Source organism: Monodon monoceros, unplaced genomic scaffold, assembly GCF_005190385.1.
Source record: "Monodon monoceros isolate NGI ecotype Baffin Bay Population unplaced genomic scaffold, NGI_Narwhal_1 Super_Scaffold_5, whole genome shotgun sequence".
Taxonomy (NCBI): Eukaryota; Metazoa; Chordata; class Mammalia; order Artiodactyla; family Monodontidae; genus Monodon; species Monodon monoceros.
This window is the reverse complement of record NW_021703782.1, coordinates 8,663,791-8,684,775: the sequence shown is the minus strand read 5'-3', so window position 1 is coordinate 8,684,775 and position 20,985 is coordinate 8,663,791. Positions and strand designations below refer to the sequence as shown.

General features: G+C 42.9%; 1 protein-coding gene across 7 annotated transcripts in view; it reads left to right on the top strand.

Moving 5' to 3' along the window:
• The window catches only part of MSRA (methionine sulfoxide reductase A), a 378,069-nt gene that overhangs the window by 229,651 nt on the left and 127,433 nt on the right, over positions 1 to 20,985 (top strand). For all 7 annotated transcript variants that reach the window (XR_003790769.1, XM_029202644.1, XM_029202640.1 and 4 more), the window contains exon 4: positions 17,723 to 17,827. Coding sequence is in view for 6 of the 7 variants with exons in the window: in XM_029202644.1 (XP_029058477.1) it covers positions 17,723 to 17,827 (105 nt within the window). In the remaining variant the exon portion in view is untranslated. The remainder of the gene's footprint in view (positions 1 to 17,722; positions 17,828 to 20,985) is intronic.

Sequence of the window (20,985 nt, the reverse complement as noted above, 5' to 3'; positions counted from 1 at the left end):
GAACTTAAAGACAAGTGTGAAGCAATCTTGAGCACAGCATTTATCCGGATTTTAATGCTTTCCTTCCCAATCTTCTTTTTCTTTTTCTCTTTAATTATGGTAAAATAAATATAACATAAAATTCACCAACTTAATTATTTTTAAGTGCACAGTTCAGCAGTATTCATTCACATTGCTGTGCAGCCATCACCACCATCCATCTTCAGGACTCTTTTCATCTTGCAAACCTGAAACTCTGTACCCATTGAACAACAACTCTCCATTCCTCACTTCCCCCTGCCCCCCAAAACCACCCTTCACAATCTTATGTAGTAGTTGTGCCCACACCCAATTTGTCGTATTTTTTTTTTGGCCATGCCACACAGCTTGTGGGATCTTAGTTCCCCGACCAGGGATTGAACTTGGCCCCTTGGCAGTGAGAGCACGAAGCCCTAACCACTGGACTGCCAGGGAATTCCCATAATTCATTGTATTTTTGAACAACTTCCTTTTATTGAGTTTCCTAAGGCATTCAACTTAATTCTTAACAGAAATGACTCTATTTTCTTCTATATGTGATATTTAATGAAATTTTGTAATTACAGTGTGAGGTACAATTGGTCTAAACAGGGTTGGGAACAAAGGCAGCTAACTTGGTAAGTGTATCCCTAAACTGGTGGGAGCAGAAGGGTGCATGTGTGCCAGAGAGAGCGGTGGGTGTTCTGGTGCTCTGGGCGTCGGCACCATGTTTGTCAGAAGAAATGGTGTGGATGAGTCAACCTGGGCCATTTGATTGGTTTCCCTTCTCTGCACTATGGTGCTTGTGCATTTTCATCATCTGAAAAACCCTCCTACTCAGCTCTGTATATCTAAATTGCACCCAGTTTTCAATGTCCAGTTCAGCTGTACCTCCTCTGAGACCTCCCCTGTTCTCTTCCCTTCCAGACTCGGGAAGCTTACCTGTACTTCTCCAGTGGCACCTCGTACCTTCTATCTTGTGTTAGCGTTTGTGGGAGTCCTCCAGGAGCAGGCCCTGTATCACATGTCCGTGGATTTCTCACACCATCATTTTGTGCTGTGCATGTAGCCATGACTCAGGCTTATGGTTATTGAGTTACTGCCTTACTGGGATGGGATGGAGAGAATGAGAAGAGGGAACTAAGTCCTGGAGCATTTTATGGTTAACAAAGCGCGAGCACTATGTGTGTGTGTGTGTGTGTGTGTGTGTGTGTGTGTAAAACCCTTCCAGTGTGCCTTTTTGGCTTGACTGTAACTACTTTGCAGGCAAAGAAGCTGAGACTCAGAGAAGTTATATAATTCATTCAATTCAAATAGTCTGACTGCATTGCAATTGTCATTGGCACAGTGTCTCAGTGCTTCATTGTTGAAACCATTTGGTTTGTTCCATAAGGCACATTTCTGGGCACCTAAAGTAATTACTGGCTGTCGCCAAAGACCTGCTAATCAAGGCTAAAAGATTTCCAATATCAATCAAATTCCAGCCAAATTTGGATGTATAGGCAGCCATAGGCAGCCATCATTTAGTTGTTACCCTTAGCCCCATGTTTATGTGAAAGAACTTGAGGTTATGGAGCCTTGGCTTAAACCTACTGCGCTTTGCCACCTACTGAGTGACCTTAAATCAGCACATAATTTGACCTCATTGAGTCTCAGTTTTCTCATTTGTAAAATGGACATATGATACATGGAGTTACTCTGAAGACTTAATAGATACCTAATGCATATGAAAGTGTTTCCTGATCTATAAAAGTATTGCCATCATCATCCACACTTACTGAGTAACCATTTATCTGAAGGTATAAAAAGCCCAGTGCAGAGTTTGGGTTAATGGGGAACAAGCTCCCTTAAGTCCCAAATTAGGACTCTAGTATTAGTTATTATAGGATCCCCTTTGGGACATATGCCCTTTTAATGTGATGTGCTTGGTTTTAATGTCCTGGACTGATCAATTTTTTGCTCAAGGCCTTGTTTCCCTTCATAGGTTAAAATAACTACAGGCAAAGGCATGTAGTCTAGGTACATGCTCCCACTTTTTGTTTTGGATTGCCTGGATGTCTGACGAGTGTGAAGTTGCCTTTCAATGAGAGAGGCCTAGGGGTCAAGGGATGCTATTGTAGAGCTTAGTATTAAGAGCACTGGAGTCACGCTCTCCTCTGGGAAGTCTTTGCTGACTCTTCAAGGCTGGCCTTGGTGCTCCTCCCATGTGCTCCTGTGTACCTGAGCGTAGCCCACTCCTAGCAGTAACTGCTTTATCCTGTACATTCCAATTTACATGTTCCCCTGCTCTCCTGGCCTGTGTGCTCCTCTGGCCAGGAACGGTCTTATTCATTATTATTATTATTAGCTGCACCCAAGAGAGCACCCAGAGCCCATGCTAGCTTCTCCACAAATACTTGTTGAGGGAATCCGATCTCTGGTGGTTCTATTTCAAGCCCCATCCAGAAGTGGAAGTGAGGCAGGAGATATGGTAAGTTGTGTTGCCATTTTGGTTATACTGATGTATTAACTGAATTAATTAGACCAGTGTTTCTCAACCTTTCAAAAATTATAGCCACCCTAGGGAGGCTTTTTAGCCATTTCTTTCTTTTTTTTTTTTTGAACATCTTTATTGGCGTATAATGGCTTTACAATGGTGTGTTAGTTTCTGCTTTATAACAAAGTGAATCACCTATACATATACATATATCCCCATATCTCCTCCCTCTTGCATCTCCCTCCCACCCTCCCTATCCCACCCCTCTAGGTGATCACAAAGCACCGAGCTGATCTCCCTGTGCTATGTGGCTGCTTCCCACTTGCTATCTATTTTACATTTGGTAGTGTATATATGTCCATGCCACTCTCTCACTTTGTCCCAGCTTACCCTTCCCCCTCCCCGTGTCCTCAAGTCCATTCTCTACATCTGCGTCTTTATTCCTGACCTGCCCCTAGGTTCTTCAGAACCATTTTCTTTTTCTTTTCAGATTCCATATATACGTGTTAGCATACGGTATTTGTTTTTCTCTTTCTGACTTACTTCACTCTGTATGACAGACTGTAGGTCCATCCACCTCACTACAAATAGTTCATTTTCATTTCTTTTTATGGCTGAATAATATTCCATTGTATATATGTGCCACATCTTCTTTATCCATTCATCTGTTGATGGACACTTAGATTGCTTCCATGTCCTGGCTATTGTAAATAGTGCTGCAATAAAGTTATTAAAATAAAAAATGTAAAAAATTATTAAAAATAAAAAGGTAATAAAAAAAAGAAAGAAAGAGAGAGCAACCAAACCAAAAAACAAATCCACCAATGATAGCAAGCGCTAAAAACTATACTAAAAAAACAAAAATGGACAGACAGAACCCTAGGACAAATGGTAAAAGCAAAGCTATACAGACAAAATCACACAAAGAAGAATACACATACACACTCACCAAAGGAGAAAAAGAAAAAGTATATATTATATATATATATATATATATAAACGAAGAGAGCAACCAAATCAATTATCAAATCTACCAGTGATAATAAGCTCTAAATACTAAACTAAGATAAACATAAAACCAGAAACAAATTAGATGCAGGAAGCAAACCCCAAGTCTACAGTTGATCCCAAAGTCCACCGCGTCAATTTTGCAATGATTCGTTGTCTCTTCACGTATTCCACAGATGCAGGGTACATCAAGTTGATTGTGGAGATTTAATCCGCTGCTCCTGAGGCTGCTGGGAGAGATTTCCCTTCTTCTTTGTTTGCACAGCTCCCGGGGCTCAGCTTTGGATTTGGCCCTGCTTCTGCTTGTAGGTCGCCTGAGGGCATCTGTTCCCCACCCAGATGGGACGGGGTTCAAGTTGTAGCTGATTAGGGGGCTTTGGCTCACTCAGGCCAGGGGGAGGGAGGGGTACAGAATGCGGGGTGCGCCTGTGGTGGCAGAGGGCGGCGTGACGTTGCAACAGCCTGAGGTGCGCCATGTGTTCTCCCGGGGAAGTTGTCCCTGGATCACGGGACCCTGGTAGTGGCGGGCTGCACAGGCTCCCAGGAGGAGAGGTGTGGGTAGTGACCTGTGCTTGCACACAGGTGAAGGCCTTTCTTCTAAGGTGAAGAACAAGATAAGGAGGCCCACTCTTGCCACTTTTATTCAATATTGTATTGGAAGTCTGAACCAGAGCAGTCAGACAAGAAAAACTAATAAAAGGAATCCAAGTTAGAAAGGAAGAAGTAAACTGTCACTATTTGTAAATGACATGCTCTTATATATAGAAAATCCTAAAGACTCCCTCAAAAAACTGTTAGAACTGATAAATGAATTCAGTCAAGTTGCAAGATAAAAAAATCAATACAGAAAAAGTGTTGCATTTCTATACACTAATAACAAACTATCAGAAACAGAAATAAAGAAAACAGTCCCATTTACCATTGCATCAAAAAGAATAAAATACCTAGAAACAAATTTAACCAAGGAAATGAAAGACTTGTATATTGAAAGCTATAAGATATTAATGAAAGAAATTAAAGAAGACACATAAAATTGATAAATGGGAAGATATTTCATGCCTGTGGATTGGAAGAAACAAAATTGTTTAACTGTCCATACTGCCCAAAGCAATCTGCAGATTCAGTGCAATCCCTATCAAAATTCCAATGGCATTTTTCAAAGAAATAGAACAAATCATACTAAAATTTGTATGGAAGCACCAAAAAAAAAAAAAAACCAAACTTGAATACCCAACACAATCTTGAGAAAGAAGGGAAAAGCTGGAGGCATTATGATTTCTGATTTCAAACTATATTACAAAGCTATAGCAATTAAAACAGTATGGTATTGACATAAAAACATACACATAGATCAATTGACCAGAACAGAGAGCCAAGAAATAAACCCACACACATATGGTCAATTAATTTATTTAAAAGGAGCCAAGAATATACAGTGGGGAAAGGATAGTCTCTTAAATAAATGGTGTTGGGGAAACTGTACAGCCACAAGCAAAAGAATGAACCTGGACCACTGTCTTCTACCATACCGATAAATAAACTCAAAATGGATTAAAGACTTGAACATAACGTTTGAAACCATAAAAGTCCTGGAAGTAAACATAAGGGAAAAGCTTCTTGACATCAATTTTGGAAAAGATTTTTTGAATCTGATACCAAAATCAAAAGCAACAAAAGAAAAAGTAAATAAGTGGGAATCCACCATACTCAAAACCTTCTGCACAGCAAAGGAAACCATCAACAAAATAAAAAGTCAATCTACTGAATGGGATAAAATATTTACAAACCATGTATCTGATAAGTGGCTAATATCCAAAACATATTAAAAAACTCATACAACTCAATAGCGTGAAAACAAACTGTGATTAAAAAATGCACAGAAGATTTGAATAGACATTTTTCGAAAGAAGACATACAGATGGCCAACAGGTACATGAAAAGATGCTTAATATCCTTAATCACCAGGAAAATACAAATCAAAACCACAGTGAGATACTACCTCACACCTGTTAGAATGACTGTTATCAAAAAGATAAGAAATACAAGTGTTGGTGAGGATGTGGGAAGAGGGAATCCTTGTGCACTGTTCGTGTGAATGTAAATTGGGAAGCCACTATGAAAAACAGTATGAAGTTTCCTCAAAAAATTAAAAATAGACCTACCATATGATCCAGCGATTCCACTCCTGGCTATTTATCTGAAGAAAATGAAAACACGAGTTGAAAAAGATACACACCCCCTCCTGTTTGTTGAAACATTATTTACAATAGATATAGGAACAACCTGAGTGTCCATTGATGGATGAATGGATAAAGAAAATGTGGTAGACATATACAATAGAATATTATTCAGCCATTAAAAAGAGGGCTTCCCTGGTGGCGCAGTGGTTGAGAGTCCGCCTGCCGATGCAGGGGATACGGGTTGGTGCCCCGGTCCGGGAAGATCCCACATGCTGCGGAGCGGCTGGGCACGTGAGCCATGGCCGCTGAGCCTGCGCGTCCGGAGCCTGTGCTCCGCAACGGGAGAGGCCACAACAGTGAGTGGCCCGCATACCGCAAAAGAAAAAAATAAATAATAATAATAAAAAGAATATAATCTTGCCATTTGCGACAACATAGTGATTGTCATACTAAGTGAAGTAAGTCAAAGAAAGACAAATACCATATGATATCCCTTATGTGTGGACTCTAAAACAAAAACAAAACAAAACAACAACAAAAAAAACACCAACAAATAAAATAAGTTCATAGATACAGAGAACAGAATGGTAGTGGCTGCCAGAGGCGGAGGTGGGGTGTGAGAGAAGTGGGTGAAGGGGGTCAACGGTAAACAGAAAAGAAAGAATATTAAAATTTATATACATTTCTAAAACCTTCTAGTGACCAATTATGAATCAATAGTCAGTTTTAACTGATATTTTATAATAGTGATACCAAATGCAGACAGACATGAGGTAATATTTAAAGCAATTGCAGGAAAAATCATGTGTTTGAACATATTTGACAATGTATTGAAAGGATTTTTATGTTTATTCATTCTTAAAGAGAAAGTTATACAGATCTAGTGTTTGGTGAGAAAGAGAGGGAGAGCAGGAGAGTGATCGCCGAGGGAAAGCAGTACATTCAAGCAGGTAGGGTTATCAGTTTCAATATAAATATCAAAGTGTATGTCTCATGCACTTTTCTCTGAGAAAAAAAAAGCAACTGTAATGTGGTTTGTGTGCAAAATGAATAGGCAATTATTATCTTTGGGTGACTTAAAGTAGCTCTTCTGGAAATTCTGCATAAGCAGCGGGAGTTAGCAACGTTGACCTTCGTATAGGGGTGCCTTTGCTCATCCATGTTATTATGAGTTGAGTGTAGTTTTAGAATATGGAAAAATTACCTGAGTTGGTTTTAAAGATGCCTTCTGTTGTCATGATTTCAGGGGTTCTCTAGCTGTCTTTTCACTCTGATTTGGAACACTTTTAGAAAACCTTGGCAGCTTACCCAAAGAAACCTATCTTTTCTTGGAGAGCAGTCGATATTGTTCTATTTGTATTAACTCAGATCCTGATTGTTTGAAAGCTTCTGGCTTTGCATAGTGAAGTTCTGTTATGACACGGCTTATCCTTAGTAGTGTTACCCGATGCACGTTTGTATGCATGACACACAGCTGAGGCCAAAAAAACTGGAATGTTGAAGTTTGGAGCAGAGGTAGATTTATTGCGGGACCGTGCAAGGAGAATGGGGACTTGTGCCCCCAAAACCCTGAATTCCCTGAAGGGTTTCAGCAAAGCATTTTTAAAAGCAAGGTGTGTGTGTGGGGGGTGTGTGGCTGGTTGTTGCAGACTTCTTGGTGTCAGAATCCTTTGTTCTTGCAGCTGACCACATGGGTCAGGTCATGATGTTCCTGTAAATCTCCAACAAGACACATGTTATTCTCTGTTCTGCCACTTTCAATCTCTATATGAATGGAAAAGTGTTACACCTTTAAAGGTCAGACCCTTGAGAATGGGCTATCCTGTATATTTTAGGCTATAGGCAACATTCTTAACTTGTAGCAAAAGCAATAGAATACAAAGGTTAAAGTAAAAGAAGCAGTTCTAACATGGAGTCAGATTTGTTCTTCCCTATTACAATAGTATATGGATATGGTAAGACTAGTTGTGCTATCATAGGTTTGATTACTACCACTCAGTTCCTTTATGTCTGTTATTTAGGGCTTTCAACCATACTCCGAGATTCATGGGACAGGTGTTACTTCCCTCATTTTACAGGTGAGGAACTTGTGACTAGGAAAGGTTAACTGTCTGTCTGGCAGATTAGGCCCTCAAGTTCAGGTCTTCTGACTTCGGAGTCAGTGCCCAGTTAACTACCCCACAATATCCTATACCTTCAGCCTTCTCAAGAGTCATTGTGGAGAAGTGAGTAGACCCCAAAAGGTACAGCCTGGACCTGTGAGTAGGAAGAGGTAGATTTGACTCAATAAAGATAGGACATTCCAACAACAGCATGGACTACTTCATGAAATCCTGTACAACCTATCACTTGAAATGGTCATTTGGATGTTGCAGTGGGGTAAAACACAATATAGCATTTGGCTAGGTGACCTTTTGTGTCCCTTAAAATTCTGAGACTTTGTTAAAACAAAATCTACTGTCTGGTTTCCTCTCCCTTGTTACAGCCACATATATATATATGAAATGTCCAATTTCACGGTTCCCTTTCCTAGCTTTCCGTCAGGAGTACCTGTCAAGATTTGTGAGGATACATATGCCCAGGCCTGACCCCAGACCTCCTGTATCAGAATTCCAGCGTGGGGCGGAGTGGTAGGTGTGAGAGTATTTTTCCAAAAGTTGCACGAGTGATTCTAAGGTGTAGGGTTGTGAACCACTCTTCTTGTGTAGCCCACTAATGACAAGGTACAAGCAGGCCTCAGTTTGGATTTTTTGGTATAATTTGTCAGCATCAAGGAGTCATAGCTTCTCAGTGTGCAATACCGTTTTTAATAGTAATCAGGCCATTTAATAACAGTGTGTTTGTTCTTTCGGCTGCAAGGATACCATGATCTCCACTTGGCAGGTTAGTTTTGCTGACATCTCATTATGCCTGCCTATCTCATGGTGGGGTGGGAGTTGGTGCTGGTCTAGGAAGTAGACATTGATCAACCCAACCACATAGGTCCTTTCATGTTCTGGAAAAAACAGTTCAAAGGGTGTGAGGGCCAGCCTCAATGATCAGCAGGTTGGATAGAGAAACTAGTGAGCTGCTCTCTCCTAGACTAGTTACCTACTAGTTAGCTTTGTAGCAGTAAGAAATGTCCAGTAGCATGAAGAATTAATGGTTGTAGGGTATTGTTTTCCTGAGGAATTTTCTTGATAAAGTACTCCACCGTGTTTATAGCACTTCTCTTAGAGAATAATCACTGAAGGATAAGACACCCCCCCCCGCTGTGTCTCCCCATGGTGGACCAGAAAAAATATTACAGTTGCTCTAACAGTATTTTTTTCTACTTTTCAATCAATAGGATGCTTTTTAAAGCTTACGTTTCTCTTTGGACACTTTAAGTGACGATGAGACAAAAGAAAAAAAAAGCCAAGATAAAATGACAGTATAGACACTCCTCAAATCCTATAATGAACTCCACAGGGCATCCAATTTTGATGTATTAGGATTTTTTTTTATAATGAGTACATTGTTGGAAATCACATTTTCTATCTGCAGGAGCTGGAGATGAAACTGAGCTGACATCTTACCTCTTTGTAGTTAATTAGCAAGAGGAAAGTAGTGGTTTGAATCTTGTATGGGAAAGGGTGGTATTAGTCATCCACCTTTTTCCTTCAGACACGTGGATCTTCTTCTGTGCTTTTTGATTTGGTTTAATGGTTTGGTCTTGTTGGCTGGAAAAGATGAGGGAAATTGAAGAACAGTTATTATTTAAAAAAAAATAACTATAGCTCACTTCTCCCCTCCATCTTGCCTGTAGGAGAAATAAAATAGAGCACGTCTTTTTCCTCCAAAGAGCAGTTCTTTACCTGGACTCACATTGTAAGCAGTGCTGGCGCTGCAAGAGTCTTTTGTTGTCACTGTATTAACATTTGCCACCTTTGAATCCCTAGCACTTAGCACAAGTACTGGAACTTAGTAAGCATTCAGGAAATGTTTATTAATTAATGAGTAAATAAAACATCGTGTTGACCCATATAGTAAGGTGTTCAAGTTGCATTAATTGTGTCTAATCCCTTTCTCCAGGTAGTAGCTCCGTCCGTTCAAAGATGTATGCTGAGGTTTACATAGAACTCAACGGTTAGGGACAGAGGCAGAGCAGGGCATGGAGGTATGTCTCCATTTAGGGGACGGGTCCTCTGTCAGGTGAGCACGTCTGGGGCTGGCACGGATGCTCATCCAGATGAAGGCTAAGTAAGTGGCAGAAACATTTAGCACAAGACTCCTCTGATCTGAATGTGTTTATTAATGTCACATCATGTGCCTGGTCCTGGGGGATGACAGAGAAGAGCCACTTTCCTGGTTCCTCCTCTCAAGGAACCCACTTTGTACGTGGGAAGACTAAGCAAGCACTTGAAAACAGCCAGCACCCAAGTGTTACACTGTGTGTGACTGATCCCAAGTGCAGTAAGCGTCCAGGGGGGCTGGATCAGTGGTGCTCGGTGGAGAAAGATCAGTTTTTTGAGTCCCCTCTGTGTGCTAATTGCTGGACCCTATCGGCTACATCCATCATCTCTCTTCATCACAACAACCCAGTGAGGGACCTCAGGGGACCTGACTCAGTCGAAGAGCCTGAATCTGAGCACAGTAGATCTGACGGCATCCCGCCTGTGGTGCTTTCTCCCGTGCATCATGCCTCTTCTCAAGGTCCCATCCTCAGGCAGGGCTTCCTGGAGGAAGCAGCACCTCCAGGGACCTTGAGAGTAGGAGAGGGCTTGGGTTGCAGGTGGCTGGAGCGAGGGCACTGCAGGCTGTATGTGGGCGGGGCAAGAGGAGCTGGGGGTTGATGTGGGGCTGTGGAGTGTCTCGGTCAGGGAGATGGCATGGGGAGATGAGGTTGGCACACCCCAGCTGTGGAGAGAGAGGCCCGGTGGCCAGGAACTCCGGAGGGCAGAGGACAGCTGTGAGCGGCAGGGACGGGGGTGAGTTGTGCTCTGGCCAAGCCCAGTGCGGAAGCCAGGCCCCGAGCGCGCGGCCCCGTGCCCCTCAGCCTGGGTGGAGCCCGGCCGTGTGGCTCTCAATGGGCAACCTGTTGACTGTGAGGTGTGGCCCAGGGCTGGGCCTTGACCTAGAGAGGGGCGAGCAGGCCTCGAGGTCTCTCACTGCCCTCTGGAGACAGCAGAAGCCCGGCTCACGGCGGAGGGGCACCCACTTTGTGCAGCTTCTGCCCGGGGACCGGGTGCTGTCTCCACGGCCTCCCGCCCTCCGCCCCCACCCCCACCCCCACCCCATTGCAGCAGCAAGGGCCCGGGCCCCGGCAGGTGTGCACGGTCTCCATCTCTCTCTGCTTTTGTCTTCTGCGTCCCGACCAAGCCGCCTCCCAGAAGGCAGGCTTCCGCTGCCCTGGCTTCCGCTGCCCTGGCTTCCGCTCTTCCTCACACGCTGGGACCACGCAGGTCTCGGCTGCTCGGCTGGGTGGCCCTTGGGTCCCCCCCTAGACGAGCCCACCCCCAGGAGCCCCTCGTGGGCTCAAGCTGCCCTTGGTGCAGGTGGCCCTGCTCCTTCTCCTTCTGGAAATCTCCTAGCATCGGATCTGCCCACCCCGTTGGGGAGGAGCCACCACTTCTAGACAGAGTTTGGAGTGTAGCCGTCACCTCCAGTCTCGCTCGCTCCGCTCAGCGTGCTAGCTGTGGGATGCTGGCCGCCCATCACTGCTGCCCACCAACCTGCAGTCACTTGGCTCTGACCAGAGGGAGGTGGCCTCCCAGGGTCCCAGCCCAGGGGGCAGTGGACGCTTCTGCTCGTCTCAGTTCGGCAGCTCTGTGCTGTCTCCTGGCTACACCGACTCTGAGGGACAGAGGTTCTCGTAGGAAGGAAATTGTCGACAGCCACAGTGTGGTAGGACACAGCTTCTCCAGGGAGGCAAGATCCCAGCCTCAGCTTCTGCTCCTGGAGCCCTGTTTCTGGAGGTTTCTTTTTACCCAAATTAAGCACCCTCTCATTAAACCCCTGTCCTTTTATTTCTGATTCTAAAGTGGGGACTCACACTTGAAAAACACAGTGTTTCTCTACCACCCTACACTTCATCAAAAGAGTGAGAATCTGGGTCCTTTATGGTGTGGACGAAGGCCAGCCCACAGTCCCCACTGGGGTCAGAAGGCGCCGGCTGGGCCTGCACCTCAGCACCCGGTCAGTGGTTGTAGACACTCGACTGATATTTCTATCAGTCGAATGGATAAATAAGATCAGAATTATCCACTTACAGAGACATGTGTTTTCTCCTGCAGTTTAGTCCTTATGGGGAGGGGTCCATGCTAAGGAAACATAAAAGGGTAACAACAATAGAAGCGTCACATTTGTGTATAGAGAGCTGGCATTTTCCCCAGAACTTTACCACATATGACCTCGTTTAATCTTTATGACTCTTCTGTCACAGAGGTTATTTTTTATTCCTATCTGAAATAGTAGGAGACCCTGGGTCACAGTCGAAAAAAGTGTCAAACTACTTTTAGAACTATGGCTTAAGTTACTTCTAGTCACGTTAATTCTCATCTTTTCCCACTCCATCACAGCTGAGTAGAGTATAATTCTAATAATTCAGCTTATGATATGACATAGAGACTAGACTTCTGTGTGCCAGGCACGGTTCTGGCTCCCCATTTTGCAAATGAGGAAACCGTGGCATCAAGTGGTAAAGTAGATAAAGGGCCTTTGATAGTGGGCGTGGCCCCCCTAGGTAAGGCATGGCTCATAGCCAGGGAGCTGGGATTTGAACCAGCATCTTCCTCCCTCCCTGGCCCTGCCCAGGTCACGCAGCTGCCGAGTAGCAGAGCCAGAGCACTGCCCAGGCAGCCTGGCTCGAGTGTGTGCTTCTCACCAGAGTACAACACTGCCCCCTGCTATCGTCCCCCTGCCTTCCTGTCTCACCAGCTCCTGGCCTCTTTTCCGGTCTCATCTGCTGGGTAGGCCACCTCCCTGGTTTCTCTTCTTCTCCCCAGCCCACCGGTAGTAAAAACTAATCATGGTGACCTGGAAGAGTTGAAGATTGCATTTTCCCCGTGGGATGGAACGCTGTCACGCAGGTCTTTAAGAAATGGCTGATTTGTCTTGGGGTTCTCTTTAAAAACACCTGGTTCTGTGGATGACTTGGCTTCCACAAAGCTCTAGCTGACTCTAGATGTGTGATTTTTCTGCCCCCAGAACACTGCCATGTGTGGGTCTTCTGGGATGTTTTGTCTTGTAAGGAATGACTGACCGTAGCCTACCCCTCTGTGTTCCTTCACCTCCCTTTGGAGTCATGAGATAAAGTGACACGGGGGAAATGCTCAGAGAAGACATTCATCCTTTGCGTTTTTCCTTTCAAGGTATTTTTGAATGACAGTGTTAAAGCACCTATAACACTGCTGTGAACTGTTAACAAGCACATTTGCACATCACATCTATCATGCTGTTTGCACGATGTTATGTGAAGAAACAGCTCAAAGTATTTTTAAGATATAGCCTTTTATCTTCGGAAGCACCAGAAACTATTTGCAGATTGGTCTTGGGAATCAAATTAGCCTAACACATCGGTGAGTTCCTGGAGGTGTGGGCATTTCTGTAAGTGGTTCCTGGCCCCTTAAGCCTTCTGATCATTTGCACTGTGTATTTTTATACAGGCTCTTGTACTTTGGAGAAATAAAATAAAGAAACTTAAAGGTGAGTTTGACAAGGGCTTCTCCACACTGTTTGTCAATGCAGATGGATCCTGAATTTTAATGGTAGTAGTTTCTTTTAAACAACCAAACCTCTTTAAACCTCTCCACAAATAATGTCAGTGCGCAGATTATGTCTAAAAGTGTGTGCTGGTGAGTGGAAATCTTTCCTGACCCCATACTGCAACCATGAAGGAAGAGCCTAATCCTGGAAAACAGTCTTAACAGCCTGGATGTCAGTTACCTCCATCTCATCTGGGCCACTGCCTGCGTGACATTTTGCTGTCACTCGATGACTTCGGGTGTCTACATTCAGGAGCCCAGCTTGGGGTCATAGAACGAGCCAGACCTTGCACCTCCAGTTGAAACCTGGCCGGCTGCCGTTTACCGGCTGTGGGATGTTATGTGAAAAAACTTGTGGAGAGGCCTTGGTTTCCTCACCTGTAAAATGGGGATGGCATCCCTGTTGTAAAATTGTTGTGAGCAACATCTGTGTGCCCATGTTCATAGCAGCTTTATTCACAATAGCCAAAAGGTGGAAGCAGCCCAAGTGTCCATTGACAGATAAATGGATAAACCAAATGGGGCACATACAAACAATGGAATGTGATTCAGCCTTAAAAAAGAAGGAAATTCTGACACGTGCTTCAACGTGGGTGAATCTTGAGGACATTCTGCTGATGAAATGAGCCAGTCACAACAGGACAAATACAATATGATTCCACTGACATGAGGTGCCTAGAGGAGTCAAATTCACAGAGACAGAAGGAGAATGGCAGTCACCTGGGGCTGGGGGAAGGTAAAATCGGGGAGTTAGTGTTTAGCGGATATGAAGTTTCGATTTTGCAAGATTAAAAAAAGTTCTGGAGGTGGATGATGGTGATGGTAGCACAATGATGTGACTGTACTTAACGCCAATGAATTGTACACTTAAAACTGGTTAAGCTGTTAAGTTTTATGTTGTGTGTATTTTACCTCAGTAGAGAAAAATTGGAAAAAAGAATTATGAGCATTGAAGAACACCCAGTAGGTAAAGTGCCTGCCATATTATCAGTGTTCAGTAACTAGTAGCAGCTTTTACTAGGGTTTGGGATTATAACTAATAGTTGCGTGATATCTCATCATGTGGCTGTACCATAATTTGTTTCTTTTTTGTTTGACTTTTGGATTTCTTATAGTACTCCACCATTGTAGCAATGATGGAATGAATTTTCGTATTTGTGTATGTCTTTTCTATTATTTGGGGTTTATATCTTTGAGGTTGATTTCCTGGGTCACTTAATCAAGGTGAATTAATCTTAGTCTTTGGGGCTCTTGCTTCTTATGCCCATGGGGTTTCAGAAGGGTGCTGTCATTTTCAGTGTCACCACCAAAGTAAGGGCGCCAGCCTCACAGTGTCCTCATTGGCACTAGGCACAATTTTAAGCAGTTTTGCAAAATGAAATGAGTAAGAGATGGTGTTTTAATGTTTAATATACATTTGTTTGCTTTTATTTGATCACTGGAAATGTTGAGAACTTTTCATGCCTGGATCTACATTTATTTTTTCCCATGTGTATTGCCTGTTTACATCTTTTGCCTGTATTTCTAGTGTGGTTTCAATGCTTTTCTTATCAAATTTTTTTTGTCATGTTTGTAACACGTTGCCATTTTTAATATTCAGACAATCTTACTAGTTATGTAGTTAAATCATTCATTTAAACATTTCAAAACACAATTATAAGATTTTAAAGTAGATCAAAAATGGTTTTGCAATAACATGGTTATTATACTTAATGAATCTTCTTCCCATAATTCCCGTATCATTCTTTTAATACCTATTAGCATAAAATCTGTTTAGATGTTAACTTACATGACTATAGTATTTGAATTAAAATTATGTAGGCTGACCAATTAAGAATAAAACATTAATAACCCAATATAAAGAAGACATAACAAAAATTAGAGAAGATAAAAAATTAAAATTATTAATAAGCATGACATTTTTTACCTCACTAATAATTAAATTCATTAAAAATAAAATGATAGGATATTACCTTCCATCTATAAATTTGGTAGGGATTAACAACATTGTGATGGTGACTGAGGCTGACCCTCAGATATGCTGCCAATGGGGAGAGAAAATTGGGTCAACTTTAATGAATAGCAGTTTAGCACAAGGTATCAAGTATCTTTAAAATGTTCATAAACATTGATTTAGAAAATTCCCATATATAACTAAGGCTAGAGGCAGCCTCAAAAATGTAGAAAAAATATTTATATTCATAGATAAAAATAGGATTCAATACAAATGCCCAATGACAGGGAATGATTGAATAAGTAATAGTATGGCCATCTTTGGAGTGTTATATAGTCATTATAAATGGTATTTCCTAAAAATTTCAGTGATATGGGAAAACACTCACGATATGCTGGTAAGTGGAAAAAGCATGATGCAGTGATTACAGTAAAACAAACTGTGTCACGGTGCGAGTTTGTGTGTGTTTTGTGTATGCATGTATCGCGTACATATCTAGAAAGAAGTGCGTAAAAAGTATTGATAGTACTTATGTGGTAAGAGTATGGGTGATTTTTATTTTCTTTTCTATATTTCTGCACATTTTTTAAGCTTCATATTGTTTGCAAATCATCGTTTCTACAATCAGAAATTTTAACTGCTAAGGAAGACTAAAGATAATAAGTAGATCTCTCTCCTTTTCTGGATTCATGTTCCCTTTGCTCTCTTCGCTTTGATATATTGGACAGAACCCTGGACAAGAAGTCAGAAGGTGTCTTTTCAGGTTATGGTCCAGAAATTTGCTAGCTATATGACCTTGGGAAAATCTAACTCATATGTACCTGTTTGCCAGTTTGTAAAATGGGGATTTCTACCTTCCCTGCGTGTACAATTGGAGGGTTTAAGAATTAAGGTGAGATTACCAACATAGGGGAAAACACTTCTGCAAACTAAGATGCAGGTTCAAAGGATTCCCCAAACCACTGGGAGGTCTGATAATTTGTTAGAAGGACTCACGCAAGTCCAGAGCTGTTATCCTCACAGTTATAGCTGATTACATGAAAAGGATACAGATCAAAATCAGCTAAAGGAAGAGTCACACAGGCGGAGTCTGGAAGGGTTCCAGTGCAAAGCCTCTGTGTCATCCCCCATGCAGTCAGGATATGTTACCCTCCTGGCCTCCATGTGTGACAATATGCAGAGTATTGCCAACCAGGAAGCTCTCCCAAGCTTTGGTGTCCAGAATTTTTAATTGGGACTTCGTTACATAGGTATGATTGATTGATTGCCCACATGGTTGAACTCAGGCTCTCGGTCAACCGATACTGTGTTACCCAAAGCCGCCACCCTCAGTCACATGGTTGGTCTTTCCGACATGGCAGCCTCTACCCTAGGACTGTTGGCAGCCCTACGCTGAGATTCAGTGTGGCTAGCCCCACCCTAAGAGTATAGGTGTGGCCTCTCTAAATGAGGACACTCCTATCGGGTATGACCTAGATTACCTACCAGAGCCAAGGCAGAGGCCAGCCACCTGTTTGGGCAAGGCTAAATTCTTTACTACACACAAGGTGACGGAAAGAGATGGAGAACAAATTTAAACATAGAGATGATGTTAGTATGGAGGGGTCTATTATTTACCATATGTTCTAACATTGTAATATAAGAGAGGGCATGAATTCCACAGGTGCAAGTGGTACTGCAAGTACCCGCTTCCCTGATCCTTAGAACCTTGGGGACCACCTTTGAGAAGGGAGTGTGCTAACAGTGGGGGCTGCAGAGAGGCTTTTGCTACAGTAGTTGTTTACCACAGAGACGAATTAGGCTGAGAAAACACTTACCGTCCTGCTGGGTATATGAATCTGACCCTCGCCTCAGTGTTAACAGCACAGCAAATATGTCTCTCTGTTAACGAATATATCTAATGTGAACGAGTTATAAGCCTGTTTTTTTTCTTGGGTTTCTCTACCTGGCACCATCTCCCTCTGTAGTGCAGCTGAGCTTACTATGTACAGAGAAGGGGGGGATGATAAAAATAAATTGGCTCGTTCCCCTTGCAGAGTTTCAAATCTCTAGCACCATGTCAGGTAGGATCCATAAGGTTTCATAAGAGTGAGATTAGAAAAATGAAAACCTGAGTTTATTTTCTCATGGAATTAAAACAAAATTAGAACACAATGAAGAGGAATCATCATCCTCAGGAAACTTGCTCGAGGACAACCGTGTGCTTTTATGGAAAAAGAACCAGCGACAGAGACTTATGAAAGCATTAAAGCACGATTGTGCTCCCACCCTGCCTTCAGAGGGAAGAATTTCAGCCTTTGTCTAGTGGTTTTTTGGAAACAAATAACTTGTCATAAATTGATGTTGTCAGTAAATTTGGGTTGTACGTTCTGTTTCTTTCAAGGAAGAACTGGCCACGCAGAAGTAGTCCGAGTGGTATACCAGCCAGAACGCATCAGCTTTGAGGAGCTGCTCAAGGTCTTCTGGGAGAATCACGACCCGACCCAAGGTAGATGAGTGAGCCAGTATTTAATTATCTTACTAATTACAGCTGGGATAATTAGTGTTTGAACTGCATGGAAGAGATGAACCTTGAAATCACACAGGAGCTCAAGAATATGATTGCAGACATTTATTGACGGAGACGGGGAGGGGCTGGGGAGAAAGAGGGCGAGAGAATAAAGGCACAGCCACTGTCTGCGCCCCTCCCCCCTTTACAGCTGTCAGGGGTGGGAAAATTCCCACAGAGAAAGACACCAGACAATAGAGATTCGTTCACCTTTGATTATTGCATTATTCCTCCTTAATGCAGTCTTTTGTCTACAAAATTAAAGTGTCTTTCTAGCAGCTCCAAAGTTTTCCTGATTTATGGTTCCTTTATTTCCCTGAATTTATTTAGCCTTTCTCATCTTTTGACATTATCAGCCATTTTTTTTCCTTTTAAATGTCTGTGGGTGATTTAAAAAAAAAAGAACATAAAGGTAAAATGCAGTATTCAATGGTTCTACAATGCTTGGGTTATTTAAATATTTCATTTGTCTTCTTTGGAATTTATTATATGAGATATTAATATATTCGGGCTGTAAACAATGGTGGTCAGGAATTTTATTTGAATGCACACACAAGCAAAAATCTCATGTTGGCAAATATCATTGTAATATTCAGTAATGGAGTAATCTCCGGATTTCATCTTAACAGCCTTACAAGCACTGCTTTGCCAGTGTGATGATCTGATATTATGAGGCTTATGGACTGAAAAGTCCTGTATATCCGATGTGATTTTCATTTAGCAATCGGTCTATTTAATGGAAATATTTTCCCTTTGGTGTCAGATTTGGGGGGAGTGGGTACGCCATGTTGGCTATTTCCTGATGAATGGATGTGTTTTTCCAAATGTGCATTGTGCTTTGGGGTGGGACCTTACCAAGACCCCAGCAGCATAGGTTGGTGAGTCCTGAGTTCTGGTTCCACTTAATGCCAGGGTGGTTTGCTAGAGGGCAAAGGTCAGAGCTAAGGCAAGAACAGCAAAATGATCAACAAGCCAGGGTCAGGCAGGTCCAGGATCCAGGTACATCCAGCAGGGTGGGTAAAGGCCGGGAAGGAGGCCAGGAGCAGGCTCTCCGTGACAGTGAAGTCTGGTTGACATGGGGAGATGAGTCCCTGGTGGGAGAGCAGTGAGGTATGGGGCAGGGGAGGTACAGAACTGGTAGGGCAAGAGTACTATCATCGGAAGGTTCTGATGCCAGCCCCGTCTGGACTACTGGACTGTCACATCATATGAGAACGGCAAGCCTAATGGCTTAGACACACATGGCTCAAAGGGAAACTGACAGGTGAGCATCATAAGTAAGGGTCGTGACAGCCAGGAACTCATGCTGGGAAGCCTCTGGTCCAGATGGAGCAGCCATTCAGCCTCTTGGCTCTCAAAGCTGAGGGTCAGGCAGGATGCTGAGGGCTCCAAAGTTCTAAGTGGAGACACCTATCAGGAGCCCAGGCAAGCCTGAAGTCATGGAGGAGACAGGCTCCCCGCAGGCCCACAAGGCTGGGTATGTGGCCTTGGCCTGGCCACCCGTAATGCCGTGTCCTGATACAACCACCTTATGCTTGACCCCCGCAAAATTTCAAAGAGGGTGAAGTCTGTCATCCACTTCTCTCTCCTTACTTCTCTTAATATCTTACCCACTTTATCACATCTTTACTAGCACACCTCAGTTATTAGGTCACTAGTTCTGGCCCCTGAATCTCAGGGGAATTCCACCTTCAAAAGAACTTTAGGAGAACCTCTTGTTCTCCCCATCCCATGGATCAGATTTGTCTCAACTTTGCCTCAGTCCTCTTTGAAATCCTTGGTTTACTATCTGTGTTAATTTGCTAAGGCTGCCATCATAAAGTATCACAGACTGGGTGGCTTAAACAAGAGAAATTAATTTTCTCACAGTCCTGGAGGCTGGGAGTCTGAGTTGAAGGCATTGGCAGGGTTGGTTTCATCTTGGCTTGTCGATCGCTGTCTTTTCCTCATACAGTCTTCCCTCTGTGTGTGTCTGTGTCCTGATCTCCTCTTTGTATAAGAACACCAGTCAAATTGGATTAGGGCCCACCCAAATTACTTCATTTAATCTTAATCTTTAAAGTCTCTATCTCCAAATGAAGTTACACTCTGAAGTATTGGAGGTTAGGGCTTCAACATGTGAAGTGTGGGGAGGGGTGGGACACACTTTAGCCCATAACACTGTCCAATAATGTAACTGGTTGATGTGCTGTTCTTCCAGAGGTATTTTTTTTTTCCTAACAAGGTGTTCACAGGCTCATAGACTGGAAGAGACTTTAGACGTCATCTGGTTCAATTCTATGAGTCAGAAGATGAAGTTGGTAATGATGGAATGATGGGGGTCACAGACAATGGGACTGGAATGTCGAGTGACCTATTTTTTACATGGATATTTTGGACAGATTATACATGTAGGAGGAGAGTTTTTCTACCCTTGTGTATATTTGTTTCTGCTTAGAGCAGTGCTTCATGTAATATATACAGTCACACATATTAAATCACAAGATATCTGATCTTCCCGCATTATTATTAGAATTACCTTTTTAGATAGTTCAGTGTAACGGGCCATGGTAACGATCTTTTTCTGCCTTGTAGGGTTTCCTAGGACCCTTCTGGAAATAGGGCCAATGGAGTGATCATATGATCCAGTCCTGATCAATCAGTATCTTTTCCTGTTGTCAACAATGTTTGATCCAAAGAACAGGCATGTGACCCAAGCAGAACCAGCTAGAGTCCTTCCCTGGGACTGTCGTATGTTCTCAGTTTGTTGCAGCTGCCGGGGTGGGTGCTCTGTATGGGGAATGACGTGCCCACCAGAGACGCGAGGGAGGAAGATGAGCAGAGATGCTGAGAGATGAGAGATGGGAGGAGAAAACCCTCAGGAGGCTCTGAGGCCCTGAGGCTCCTCATTCCTGCAGCTCTTCCTTCAATTCGGAGAGCTCTCCTGTGAGCTCTTCAAGCTAGGAGAGCTACTAGGTATTCCCTTCCTTTTTTTAACTTGAGTTAGTTTGTTGGCTTTCTATTACTTCCAACAACAACAAAAACCCTAACTAATCCACTTAACTCAATTTAAACAATGAGCATTATGCTCGATCATTATATTCAGTAACTGTTAGTTA